The 13,368-nt window shown below is 37.1% G+C and overlaps 1 protein-coding gene across 1 annotated transcript in view; it reads left to right on the top strand.

The window, feature by feature from the left end:
- Window positions 1-13,368, top strand: part of DYNC2H1 (dynein cytoplasmic 2 heavy chain 1) — a 367,421-nt gene that overhangs the window by 77,319 nt on the left and 276,734 nt on the right. Inside the window, exons 40-41 of the mRNA XM_061204011.1 lie at window positions 1,431-1,560; window positions 4,369-4,524. Coding sequence (XP_061059994.1) covers window positions 1,431-1,560; window positions 4,369-4,524 — 286 coding nt within the window. The remainder of the gene's footprint in view (window positions 1-1,430; window positions 1,561-4,368; window positions 4,525-13,368) is intronic.

The raw sequence follows: 13,368 nt of genomic DNA, 5'->3' as shown, positions 1-13,368 counted from the left end.
CTTTATGGAGCATATGTTCACAAAGGAGATAAGATAAATATAACAGCAATTATAATATAAGCTAGAATATAAATGAAATAAGGGGTAAGTAGAATGCCATATTGTAGAGCAATATGCCTGTATAGCCGCATATTGCTGTAGAGGATTTGAACATTGTTGGTAAACCAGATATTGTTTGTCAGAGGCATAATGAATATATATGATTTCATGTAAAATATAAAAACATATTAATTATTTTTAGTTGCTTTTTGATTAGCTTGTACCTTAGTTTTAGGTTTTATTCATTTCTTCAGCAGATATTTGCACTTGCTATGCAATAGGCCAAATGAGGACCTTTTAATAATGAAAGAGAATGCTATTAATTATGCTGGGATAACTGATATAAATCAAGATTGTCTTAGACAAACCAAGACATGTAGTTGCTGTGGGCACTGAGGAGATACTATGACAACAAAGTCTTTATTCTGAAGGAGTTTAGCATCTTTGCTTTGTCTGTTTTGAGCTTATCAAATGTAATTTAAATATTTACCTTTGATCTTTTCATTTTTTCTTTTGCTTATTAAACTGGATATAAATGTGGGAGGAGAAATTCAGGGACTCAGTATTTACTCGTGTTGCTATGAAACACTGGTAGAAGATGGGAAAAATGATAAAATTGTGAGCCCTTGTAACTTCTAAAATTATTAATCTATGAGTTGTTTTTACTATAATTTTTATAAATATGCAACATATAATTTTGAATAAGATGTCTATGTTATGTTTAATTTCAATCATTGGATGTTACTCATATAATTAAATACTTTGCTAAAAAAATTATATTTTACTTTAGGATGATATTCTAGTTTCCGTAGTGGCATGGGAATTTAGGTATTTGGCTTTTTGGGGGACAGAGAAAAAGAAAAAGTACTTTTAAAGATCTGCATTAAGATGCAGTGCAACTTGAAGTTTAATGTGCATTTGAATCACCCAGGGATATTGTTAAAGTGAAGATTTTGCTTCATTAAGTCTGGGATGGGCCTCGGGATTCTGTAGACCACACTTTGGGTAGGAAGGGTTTAGACCACTTTTTGGCTAACTTGTAGATGTGTAATTCTTCTTTAATTTATACTTATAATGATATAGATGAAATTTATTTGCTTTTTTTTATAGAAAATGACATATATATATACCTGTATGTGTGTATATATGTAGAAGTAATGTATACACACAATATGTGTATATATGTAGAAGTAATGTATACACACAATATGTGTATATATGTAGAAGTAATATATACACACATACATATACGGAAGTAAATAAAGTGAATTCTTATATACTAGCAGATAGAGTACATGTGTAGAATGTTTACTGGAGCGGAAATTTATTTTGAAAGTAAATTCACAATTTCTTTCTAAATAGTTTCTTACATGTTTGTTAATGTGTTTCAGTGATGAAGAGACGGATCTTAATTCTCTGATAAAATCTTGGTTGAGGAACCAGCCTCCTAAATATAGAAATAATCTTGAAAACTGGATTGGGGATTATTTTGAAAAGGCTTTACAATGGGTTCTAAAGCAGGTAAGATAATTATAATATTTCATAATTATTTAGGCAAGAAGTATAATGATTGAGTGTTGCTTACATTTAACTGCCTTTTAGTATAAGAGCTCTGACAGAATATGAGGGTGGAGTGAGGGGTAGATGTCTTCATTGCTGTCCCACTGTATTTCATGGTATAACTTTTTATTGTGCTAGTCTTAAAACACTTTAATTCTTCCATCCACGATACCTGGCACTGCTTACCTAAAAATCTTGAACATTGGAATGCCTTTCTAAGTTTTACTAGCAAACCCATCTTGCTGTCACATTTTACTGTGTCAATATCTGCATATATATCATGCTAAAAATAATGACAAGTTAATACTAAAGTAGAGAAAGAATGGCGAGTTATTTATAACATTATTAAAACATTTGTTTATTCAACAAAAATTTATTGAATATCTAATAGACGCCCTAGACGAGACTTTGCGAAGTGAACGTTAACAGGACAATCACTTTCCCTGCGAAGGGTTTGTCTCATGGAGGAAAATGACATGTAAGAAGATAATCACCATATAACAGGATGAAGAGAGTATTGCTGCCTTCTAGGAGAATTTTAAAAAGGAGATCACATTTAATTTTGAATTTGAAGCATGAATAGAAGTTTGGCATGCAAAGAAGATAATTTTCATGTATCTACATGATTTTTTCAAATTTTCTTGGTTTTTCTTTTATGTCATTGCTTTTATGAAAAACATGAACATATAAAAATAGAGGAAATAAATAGCAATGAGGTTTTTTTTTTAAAGTATCTGATTGTTAATCTGAACTTGATTTAGAGGTCGGTACTTGGGGTTGAACAAATCGTGTAGAGAAATGGCAATCTCACTTTAGTTTTCTAAACTTTTTTTTATAAGGATGAATGATGGAGGAATAGGGATTTGGGAGGAAATGATGCAAATGAGGTAGGTTTCCCCAGAGACTTCAGGGAAGAACCACACCAGCCCTCAGTATGACTGAGCTGTCTACCTCTTTGTGCTTCTGCAGCAACGTACTGTGTCTTTCAACTATATTATAATTGCTTTCATTCAACTATAAGCACCTTGAGGGCAAGGACTAAGCCTGTTGTAGTCCTTGTTGTATCCCCAGAACCAAAGTTTGTTAATAACAGAGTAGTGAATGAGAGTATATGAGCTTAATTAAATACCTGATGCCTGTGTTTGTAGCACCTTTTCAGTGGGTGTGTTGTTATTTCCTTAATATAAAACATACAGAGCCTAACAAGGCTGTCCAATGCAAATACCTTGAGGTCATCTACTTGCATGCTGTTAGTGTTAGAATGAGAAATATAATACTAGATAGAATGTATTGAAAAAAAGGGGTTTGTGACTATAGAAATGATAACAGGATAAGATTATTAAACCGTAGAGTGGATACCAAAGATTCAGTTAGAAAATAAACTAATTCTATTCTGAGGTCAGGTCCCTGTTATTTTTTGAAATTTTTTTTATGTGTTGAGTGTTCCTTCTTTCTTTATTCTGTGCTTTGTTCACCATGTTCAGATTCTGAGAGATATACTGTAATGAATGCTCTAGTCAAGTGCTGATTTTATTTATAACTAGAGCTTTACTTTCTTGTATTTAGCAAATCAGGCAATCTAGAAGAAAATATGTAGGTTTCCTTTATCTTGCCTTTAAAGCCTAGAACTCTTAGTATGGCCTAAGCCATTGGATTTCTACCCATCTCCTCCCTTTTTCCCATTTTCCCACCTATTTCTCCATTCTTTGAAAAATATTTATTATGCAGGCAGAGTACTTTTTAAAAAAAATATAAATTGGGTCATTTTATTCTCTTAACGTTTAAAGGCACCGAAAATAAAATTTGCACTCCTTACCACGGCCTATACAATTGCACATACCCTGGCCCTTGCCTACCTTTCTGACTTGAACCGCTCTTCCTTTGCTTACTCAGGCATAAGTGTCTTTTAATTCCTTAACTACGCCAGTGGCTTACCATTGCATATGCTGTGTTCTCTGCATGTCAGATAAATCTCATTCTTTTAATGTTAGCTTAAATGTTACCTTTTTCAAAGAGACCTTGAGCCCTCAATCTGAGTTATCCTTTCTCAGAATACACTCTTCCTCTGCTCTATAGCTTCTGCCACAACGTGTTAACCATCTCCTCTACTAGACTTGACTTCCATTAAGACAAGTGCTCTGTTTAATTCACCTTTTTAAAAAAATACCTAACACCCCATACAGATCCTAATGCATAATTGGTTCTCAGCAAATACTTAGAGAAAGAATGAGAACACTTTCCCCTTCTAACTCCCTGGCAGTTGCACAGGGCCCCGGAGGTCCACCGATCAAAATCATCTACACCACCGGAGTCCAAAAGTTTCATTTTAAAATTCTGTGTAGAGAAAAAGTTCCAAATTGTTTTTAAGCCTGCTTTTACTTTTCTTTCTTGTCCAGAGCCATTAATCTAGCCTTTGCCTCTAACTTCTTTTCTATCAGCAAGAGGAAATGAGGGACTATTACTTTTAGACCAATGCTCATTGATTTACCTTTTTTTAAAAATATTCTTCAGGTTTAGGAGGTAAACAAACTGTGTATCTATTTGAGGACTCCAGCACTTTCAGCTAGAAATACACAATTGTGTTTTTATGATTACTTTTTATTTTCAAAGTTTATATATATAAATTGAAATCTAAACTTTCTATAACTTGAGTAGGGGGATTAATTTAAAGATGATCCTTGAAAAGATAAGTAAACATCAATCTGTGTATGGTTCTAATTTACTGGTTAATATTTACCTTTTGTCTGTAACATGGATTTTAATCAACAGAATGACTATGTGGTAGAAACAAGTTTGGTTGGGACTGTGATGAATGGTTTATCACATCTACATGGATGCAGAGATCATGATCAATTTATTATTAATCTCATAAGGGGGCTGGGTGGAAATCTGAACATGAAGTCACGTCTGGAATTCACCAAAGAGGTAATACACATTTAAAGCCTATGTTTAGTCAACATTTTTTATTAATTTTCATTGATCCTTGGTATAGAACTTTAAAATTTTGAAATTATGCATTTAATACAATAATAATGCATTTATATACAGATCTTCCTCGAATTATGATGGGGTTACATCCAGATAAACCCATCATAAGTTGAAAATATCCTAAGTCAAAAATGCATTTACTACACCTAACCTATCAAATATCATAACTTAGTCTAGCCTGTCTTAAAGTGCTCAGAACATGTACATTAGACTACAGTTGGGCAAAATCATCTAACACAAAGCCTATATTTTATAATAAAATGTCGAATAGAATGTAATTTCTTGACTGTTATACAGAAAGTTAAAAACAGTATGCTTGTAAGCATATCAGTTGTTTACCCTGGTGATTTTGTGGCTGACTGCCCGAGCTGCAGTTTGCTGCCACTCACTGCCACTGCCCAGCATCACAGGAAGGTATCTTACCACATTATCGCTAGCCTGGGAAAAGATCAAAATTCAAAGTATGGTTTTTTACTGAATGCGTATCACTCTCGCCCTATTGTAAACCTGAAAAATCTTTAAGTCGAGCCATTGTAAGTTGGGGACGGTCTGTATAAGTACATAGGTACATATATAATTATTTTCTCCTTTGAACTAGTTTGTGATATTTTATGATGTTATTAAAATTTTATAAAATAATATTTAATAGGCTAAAGTTTGGACTATACCTTTTTTGTTAGATATTTTTGATACTTAGCTATGTAAATAAATATAATTATTTTATTCATTTTTAATCTTAAAATAACATATTTTTAATCATTTTTTTTAACCAGAAGAGTTTTAGCAGTTATGAATGCTTGGATGGAGTAATCATTATAAATCTTTTTTTTTAAACATCTTTATTGAAGTATAATTGCTTTACAATGGTGTGTTAGTTTCTGCTTTATAACAAAGTGAATCAGTTATACATATACATATGTTCCCATATCTCTTCCCTCTTGCATCTCCCTCCCTCCCACCCTCCCTATCCCACCCCTCTAGGTGGTCACAAAGCACCGAGCTGATCTCCCTGTGCTATGCGGCTGCTTCCCACTAGCTATCTATTTTACATTTGGTAGTGTATATATGTCCATGACACTCTCTCACTTTGTCACATCTCACCCCTCCCCCTCCCCATATCCTCAAGTCCATTCTCTAGTAGGTCTGTGTCTTTATTCCCATCTTGCCACTAGGTTCTTCATGACCTTTTTTTTTTTTCCTTAGTTTCCATATATATGTGTTACCATACTGTATTTGTTTTTCTCTTTCTGACTTACTTCACTCTGTATGACAGACTCTAACTCCATCCACCTCATTACAAATACCTCCATTTCATTTCTTTTTATGGCTGAGTAATATTCCATTGTATATATGTGCCACATCTTCTTTATCCATTCATCCGATGATGGACACTTAGGTTGCTTCCATGTCCTGGCTATTGTAAATAGAGCTGCAATGAACATTTTGGTACATGACTCTTTTTGAATTATGGTTTTCTCAGGGTATATGCCCAGTAGTGGGATTGCTGGGTCATATGGTAGTTCTATTTGTAGTTTTTTAAGGAACCTCCATACTGTTCTCCATAGTGGCTGTATCAATTTACATTCCCACCAACAGTGCAAGAGGGTTCCCTTTTCTCCACACCCTCTCCAGCATTTATTGTTTCTAGATTTTTTGATGATGGCCATTCTGACCGGTGTGAGATGATACCTCATTGTAGTTTTGATTTGCATTTCTCTAATGATTAATGATGTTGAGCATTCTTTCATGTGTCTGTTGGCAATCTGTATATCTTCTTTGGAGAAATGTCTATTTAGGTCTTCTGCCCATTTTTGGATTGGGTTGTTTGTTTTTTTGTTATTGAGCTGCATGAGCTGCTTGTAAATCTTGGAGATTAATCCTTTGTCCGTTGCTTCATTTGCAAATATTTTCTCCCATTCTGAGGGTTGTCTTTTGGTCTTGTTTATGGTTTCCTTTGCTGTGCAAAAGCTTTTAAGTTTCATTAGGTCCCATTTGTTTATTTGTGTTTTTATTTCCATTTCTCTAGGAGCTGGGTCAAAAAGGATCTTGCTGTGATTTATGTCATACAGTGTTCTGCCTATGTTTTCCTCTAAGAGCTTGATAGTGTCTGGCCTTACACTTAGGTCTTTAATCCGTTTTGAGTTTATTTTTGTGTATGGTGTCAGGGAGTGTTCTAATTTCATACTTTTACATGTACCTGTCCAATATTCCCAGCACCACTTATTGAAGAGGCTGTCTTTTGTCCACTGTATATGCTTGCCTCCTTTATCAAAGATAAGGTGACCATATGTGTGTGAATTTATCTCTGGGCTTTCTATCCTGTTCCATTGATCTATATTTCTGTTTTTGTGCCAGTACCAAACTGTCTTGATTACTGTAGCTTTGTAATATAGTCTGAAGTCAGGGAACCTGATTCCTCCAGCTCCATTTTTCGTTCTCAAGATTGTTTTGGCTATTCGGGGTCTTTTGTGTTTCCATACAAATTGTGAAATTTTTTGTTCTAGTTCTGTGAAAAATGCCAGTGGTAGTTTGATAGGGATTGCATTGAATCTGTAGATTGCTTTGGGTAGTAGAGTCATTATCACAATGTTGATTCTTCCAATCCAAGAACATGGTACATCTCTCCATCTATTTGTATCATCTTTAATTTCTTTCATCAGTGTCCTATAATTTTCTGCATACAGGTCTTTTGTCTCCTTAGGTTTATTCCTAGATATTTTATTCTTTTTGTTGCAATGGTAAACGGGAGTGTTTTCTTAATTTCACTTTCAGATTTTTCATCATTAGTATATAGGAATGCAAGAGATTTCTGTGCATTAATTTTGTATCCTGCTACTTTACCAAATTCATTGATTAGCTCTAGTAGTTTTCTGGTAGCATCTTTAGGATTCTCTATGTATAGTATCATGTCATCTGCAAAGAGTGACAGCTTTACTTCTTCTTTTCCGATTTGGATTCCTTTTATTTCTTTTTCTTCTCTGATTGCTGTGGCTAACACTTCCAAAACTATGTTGAATAATAGTGGTGAGAGTGGGCAACCTTGTCTTGTTCCTGATCTTAGTGGAAATGGTTTCAGTTTTTCACCATTCAGGATAATGTTGGCTGTGGGTTTGTCATATATGGCCTTTATTATGTTGAGGAAAGTTCCCTCTATGCCTACTTTCTGCAGGGCTTTTATCATAAATCGGTGTTGAATTTTGTCGAAAGCTTTCTCTGCATCTATTGAGATGATCATATGGTTTTTCTCCTTCAATTTGTTAATATAATGTATCACGTTGATTGATTTGCGTATATTGAAGAATCCTTGCATTCCTGGAATAAACCCCACTTGATCATGTTGTATAATCCTTTTAATGTGCTGTTGGATTCGGTTTGCTAGTATTTTGTTGAGGATTTTTGCATCTATGTTCATCAGTGATATTGGCCTGTAGTTTTCTTTCTTTGTGACATCTTTGTCTGGTTTTGGTATCAGGGTGATGGTGGCCTTGTAGAATGAGTTGGGGAGTGTTCCTCCCTCTGCAATATTTTGGAAGAGTTTGAGAAGGATAGGTGTTAGCTCTTCTCTAAATGGTTGATAGAATTCACCTGTGAAGCCATCTGGTCCTGGGCTTTTGTTTGTTGGAAGGTTTTTAATCACAGTTTCAATTTCAGTGCTTGTGATTGGTCTGTTCATATTTTCTATTTCTTCCTGGTTCAGTCTTGGCAGGTTGTGCATTTCTAAGAATCTGTCCATTTCTTCCAGGTTGTCCATTTTATTGGCATAGAGTTGCTTGTAGTAATCTCTCATGATCGTTTGTATTTCTGCAGTGTCAGTGGTTACTTCTCCTTTTTCATTTCTAATTCTATTGATTTGAGTCTTCTCCCTTTTTCTCTTGATGAGTCTGGCTAATGGTTTATCAATTTTGTTTATCTTCTCAAAGAACCAGCTTTTAGTTTCATTGATTTTTGCTATTGTTTCCTTCATTTCTTTTTCATTTATTTCTGACCTGATCTTTATGATTTCTTTCCTTCTGCTAGCTTTGGGGTTTTTTTGCTCTTCTTTCTCTAATTGCTTTAGGTGCAAGGTTAGGTTGTTTATTCGAGATGTTTCCTGTTTCTTGAGGTAGGCTTGTATTGCTATAAACTTCCCTCTTAGAACTGCTTTTGCTGCATCCCATAGGTTTTGGGTCGTTGTGTCTCCATTGTCATTTGTTTCTAGGTATTTTTTGATTTCCCCTTTGATTTCTTCAGTGATCACTTCGTTATTAAGTAGTGTATTGTGTAGCCTCCATGTGTTTGTATTTTTTACATATCTTTTCCTGTAATTGATATCTAGTCTCATAGCGTTGTGGTCGGAAAAGATACTTGATACGATTTCAATTTTCTTAAATTTACCAAGGCTTGTTTTGTGACCCAAGATATGATCTATCCTGGAGAATGTTCCATGAGCACTTGAGAAAAATGTGTATTCTGTTGTTTTTGGGTGGAATGTCCTATAAATATCAATTAAGTCCATCTTGTTTAATGTATCATTTAAAGCTTGTGTTTCCTTATTTATTTTCATTTTGGATGATCTGTCCATTGGTGAAAGTGGGGTGTTAAAGTCCCCTACAATGATTGTGTTACTGTCGATTTCCCCTTTTATGGCTGTTAGTATTTGCCTTATGTATTGAGGTGCTCCTATGTTGGGTGCATAAATATTTACAATTATTATACCTTCCTCTTGGATCGATCCCTTGATCATTATATAGTGTCCTTCTTTGTCTCTTGTAATAGTCTTTATTTTAAAATCTATTTTGTCTGATATGAGAATTGCTACTCCAGCTTTCTTTTGATTTCCATTTGCATGGAATATCTTTTTCCATCCCCTCACTTTCAGTCTGTATGTGTCTCTAGGTCTGAAGTGGGTCTCTTGTAGACAGCATATATATGGGTCTTGTTTTTGTATCCATTCAGCCAGTCTGTGTCTTTTTGTGGGAGCATTTAGTCCATTTACATTTAAGGTAATTATCGATATGTATGTTCCTATTCCCATTTTCTTAAATATTTTGGGTTTGTTATTGTAGGTGTTTTCCTTCTCTTGTGTTTCTTGCCTAGAGAAGTTCCTTTAGCATTTGTTGTAAAGCTGGTTTGGTGGTGCTGAACTCTCTCAGCTTTTGCTTGTCTGTAAAGGTTTTAATTTCTCCATCAAATCTGAATGAGATCCTTGCTGGGTAGAGTAACCTTGGTTGTAGGTTTTTCTCCTTCATCACTTTAAGTGTATCCTGCCACTCCCTTCTGGCTTGCAGAGTTTCTGCTGAAAGATCAGCTGTTAACCTTATGGGGATTCCCTTGTGTGTTATTTGTTGTTTTTCCCTTGCTGCTTTTAATATGTTTTCTTTATATTTAATTTTTGAGAGTTTGATTAATATGTGTCTTGGTGTGTTTCTCCTTGGATTTATCCTGTATGGGACTCTCTGTGCTTCCAGGACTTGATTAACTATTTCCTTTCCCATATTAGGGAAGTTTTCAACTATAATCTCTTCAAATATTTTCTCAGTCCCCTTCTTTTTCTCTTCTTCTTCTGGGACCCCTATAATTCGAATGTTGGTGCATTTAATGTTGTCCCAGAGGTCTCTGAGACTGTCCTCAGTTCTTTTCATTCTTTTTTCTTTATTCTGCTCTGCAGTAGTTATTTCCACCATTTTATCTTCCAGGTCACTTATCCGTTCTTCTGCCTCAGTTATTCTGCTATTGATCCCGTCTAGAGTATTTTTAATTTCATTTATTGTGTTTTTCATCGTTGCTTGGTTCCTCTTTAGTTCTTCTACGTCCTTGTTAAATGTTTCTTGCATTTTGTCTATTCTATTTCCAAGATTTTGGATCATCTTTACTATCATTATTCTGAATTCTTTTTCAGGTAGACTACCTATTTCCTCTTCATTTGTTAGGTCTGGTGTGTTTTGACCCTGCTCCTTCACCTGCTGTGTGTTTTTTCGTCTTCTCATTTTGCTTATCTTACTGTGTTTGGGGTCTCCTTTTCACAGGCTGCAGGTTCATAGTTCCCATTGTTTTTGGTATCTGTCCCCAGTGGCTAAGGTTGGTTCAGTGGGTTGTGCAGGCTTCCTGGTGGAGGGGACTAGTGCCTGTGTTCTGGTGGATGAGGTTGGATCTTGTCTTTCTGGTGGGCAGGTCCACGTCTGGTGGTGTGTTTTGGGGTGTCTGTGGCCTTATTATGATTTTAGGCAGCCTCTCTGCTAATGGATGGGGCTGTGTTCCTGTCTTGCTAGTTGTTTGGCATAGGGTGTCCAGCACTGTAGCTTGCTGGTCGTTGAGTGAAGCTGGGTCTTGATGTTGAGATGGAGATCTCTGAGAGATTTTCGCCGTTTGGTATTTTGTGGAGCTGGGAGGTCTCTTGTGGACCAGTGTCCTGAAGTTGGCTCTCCCACCTCAGAGGCACAGCCCTGATGCCTGGCTGGAGCACCAAGAGCCTTTCATCCACACGGCTCAGGATTGAAGGGAGAAAAAATAGAAAGAAAGAAAGAAAGAGGATAAAGTCAAATAAAATAAAGTTATTATAATAAAAAATAAGAAAAAAATTATTAAGAATAAATTTATTAAGAAAAATTTTTTTTTAATTTTTAAAAATAGATTTATTAATTTTTTATAATAAAAAATAAGAAAAAAATTATTAAGAAAAAATTTACTAAAAAAATTTTTAATTTTTTAAAATAAAAAATATGAAAAAACTTATTAAAATTTTTTTTTTAATTTTTAAGAATAGAAAATAAGGAAAAAATTATTAAGAAAACATTTATTAGGGAAAAAATTTTTTTTAAGTAAAAGAAAAAAAAAACGGACGGACCTAACCCTAGGAATAATGGTGAAAGCAAAGCTATACAGACAAAATCTCACCCAGAAGCATACACATATACACTGACAAAAAAAGGAAAAGGGGAAAAATTAATATATCCTGCTCCCAAAGTCCACCTCCTGAATTTGGGATGATTCGTTGTCTATTCAGGTATTCAACAGATGCAGGCACATCAAGTTGTTTGTGGAGCTTTAATCCGCTGCTTCTGAGGCTGCTGGGAGAGATTTCCCTTTCTCTTCTTTATTCGCACAGCTCCCGGGGTTCAACTTTGGATTTGGACCCGCCTCTGCATGTAGGTCGCCTGAGGGCGTCTGTTCCCCACCCAGACAGGACGGGGTTAAAGGAGCAGCTGACTAGGGGGCTCTGGCTCACCCAGGCGGGGGGGAGGGAGGGGTACGGATGCGGGGCGAGCCTGCGGCGGCAGAGGCCGGCGTGACGTTGCAGCAGCCTGAGGCGCGCCGTGCGTTCTCCCCGGGAAGTTGTCCCCGGATAACGGGAGCCTGGCCGTGGCGGGCTGCACCGGCTCCCGGGAGGGGCGGTGTGGAGAGTGACCTGTGCTCGCACACAGGCTTCTTGGTGGCGGCAGCAGCAGCCTTAGCGTCTCATGCCCGTCTCTGGGGTCCGCGCTGATAACCGCGGCTCGCGCCCGTCTCTGGGGTCCGCGCTGATAGCCGCGGCTCACACCCGTCTCTGGAGTTCGTTTAGGCGGCGCTCTGAATCCCCTCTCCTTGCGCGCCGCGAAACAAAGAGGCAAGAAAAAGTCTCTTGCCTCTTCGGCAGCTGCAGACTTTTTCCCGGGCTCCCTCCCGGCTAGCTGTGGTGCGCTAACCCCTTCAGGCTGTGTTCATGCCGCCAACCCCAGTCCTCTCCCTGGGATCTGACCGAAGCCCGAGCCTCAGCTCCCAGCCCCTCCCGCCCCGGCGGGTGAGCAGACAAGCCTCTCGGGTTGGTGAGTGCTACTTGGCACCGATCCTCCATGCAGGAATCTCTCCGCTTTGCCCTCCGCACCCCTGTGGCTGCGCTCTCCTCCGTGGCTCTGAAGCTTCCCCCCTCTGCCACCCGCAGTCTCCGCCCGCGAAGGGGCTTCCTAGTGTGTGGAAACCTTTCCTCCTTCACAGCTCCCTCCCACTGGTGCAGGTCCCGTCCCTATTCTTTTGTCTCTGTTATTTCTTTTTTCTTTTGCCCTACCCAAGTACGTGGGGAGTTTCTTGCCTTTTGGGAGGTCTGACGTCTTCTGCCAGCGTTCAGTGGGTGTCCTGTAGGAGCAGTTCCACGTGTAGATGTATTTCTACTGTATCTGTGGGAAGGAAGGTGATCTCCGCGTCTTACTCTTCCGCCATCTTGCCCAGACCCCCTCTAAATCTTTTCTTTATTAAATGCAAAGGTATATTTCAGCCACGTTATTTATAAAACTAAATTCTACATATTAAGGAATTTCTTCCTGTTGGCCTCTGTTGAAATAATTGAACACATATTCCTTTGGGTTGGCTCCAACATTATGTTTCTGCATTTTTATCACTTTGTTTCATTGATATCACCATTTATTGCTTTCTCTGTTCTGTTTTTCTTTCCATGGCTGTTCTGTTGCCTCTGTTACCAGATGCTTCTCATTGCTACCACTGAATGTCATATTATATGCTGCTTTTAAGCAGACATTTTATTGCCAAAGTTTAGAATAAAGCTGTTGAAGAGTGGCATTAGAGGCTAACTCTCTGCTGTGTTTCTGTGCAGATAACAGTTTTTCGTGTAAGAAAGAAGAACAAGTTGAGAGCAGGGGTGGTGACAGTGGAATGTGCAGTACCAAAATGTACTGGAAATGAAGGGTCTAGGAGTGCTACATTGTACAATTTGTAATTTAGTGTTCATAAGAATTCAATTAAAAGTTGAATATATTTATACAACATATGTGTGAACTAGATGACTTTTATTTGCTTAAATGATCATTCAGA

Source organism: Eubalaena glacialis, chromosome 10 (genome assembly GCF_028564815.1).
Source record: "Eubalaena glacialis isolate mEubGla1 chromosome 10, mEubGla1.1.hap2.+ XY, whole genome shotgun sequence".
Taxonomy (NCBI): Eukaryota; Metazoa; Chordata; class Mammalia; order Artiodactyla; family Balaenidae; genus Eubalaena; species Eubalaena glacialis.
This window is presented reverse-complemented; position numbering and strand designations above follow the sequence as displayed.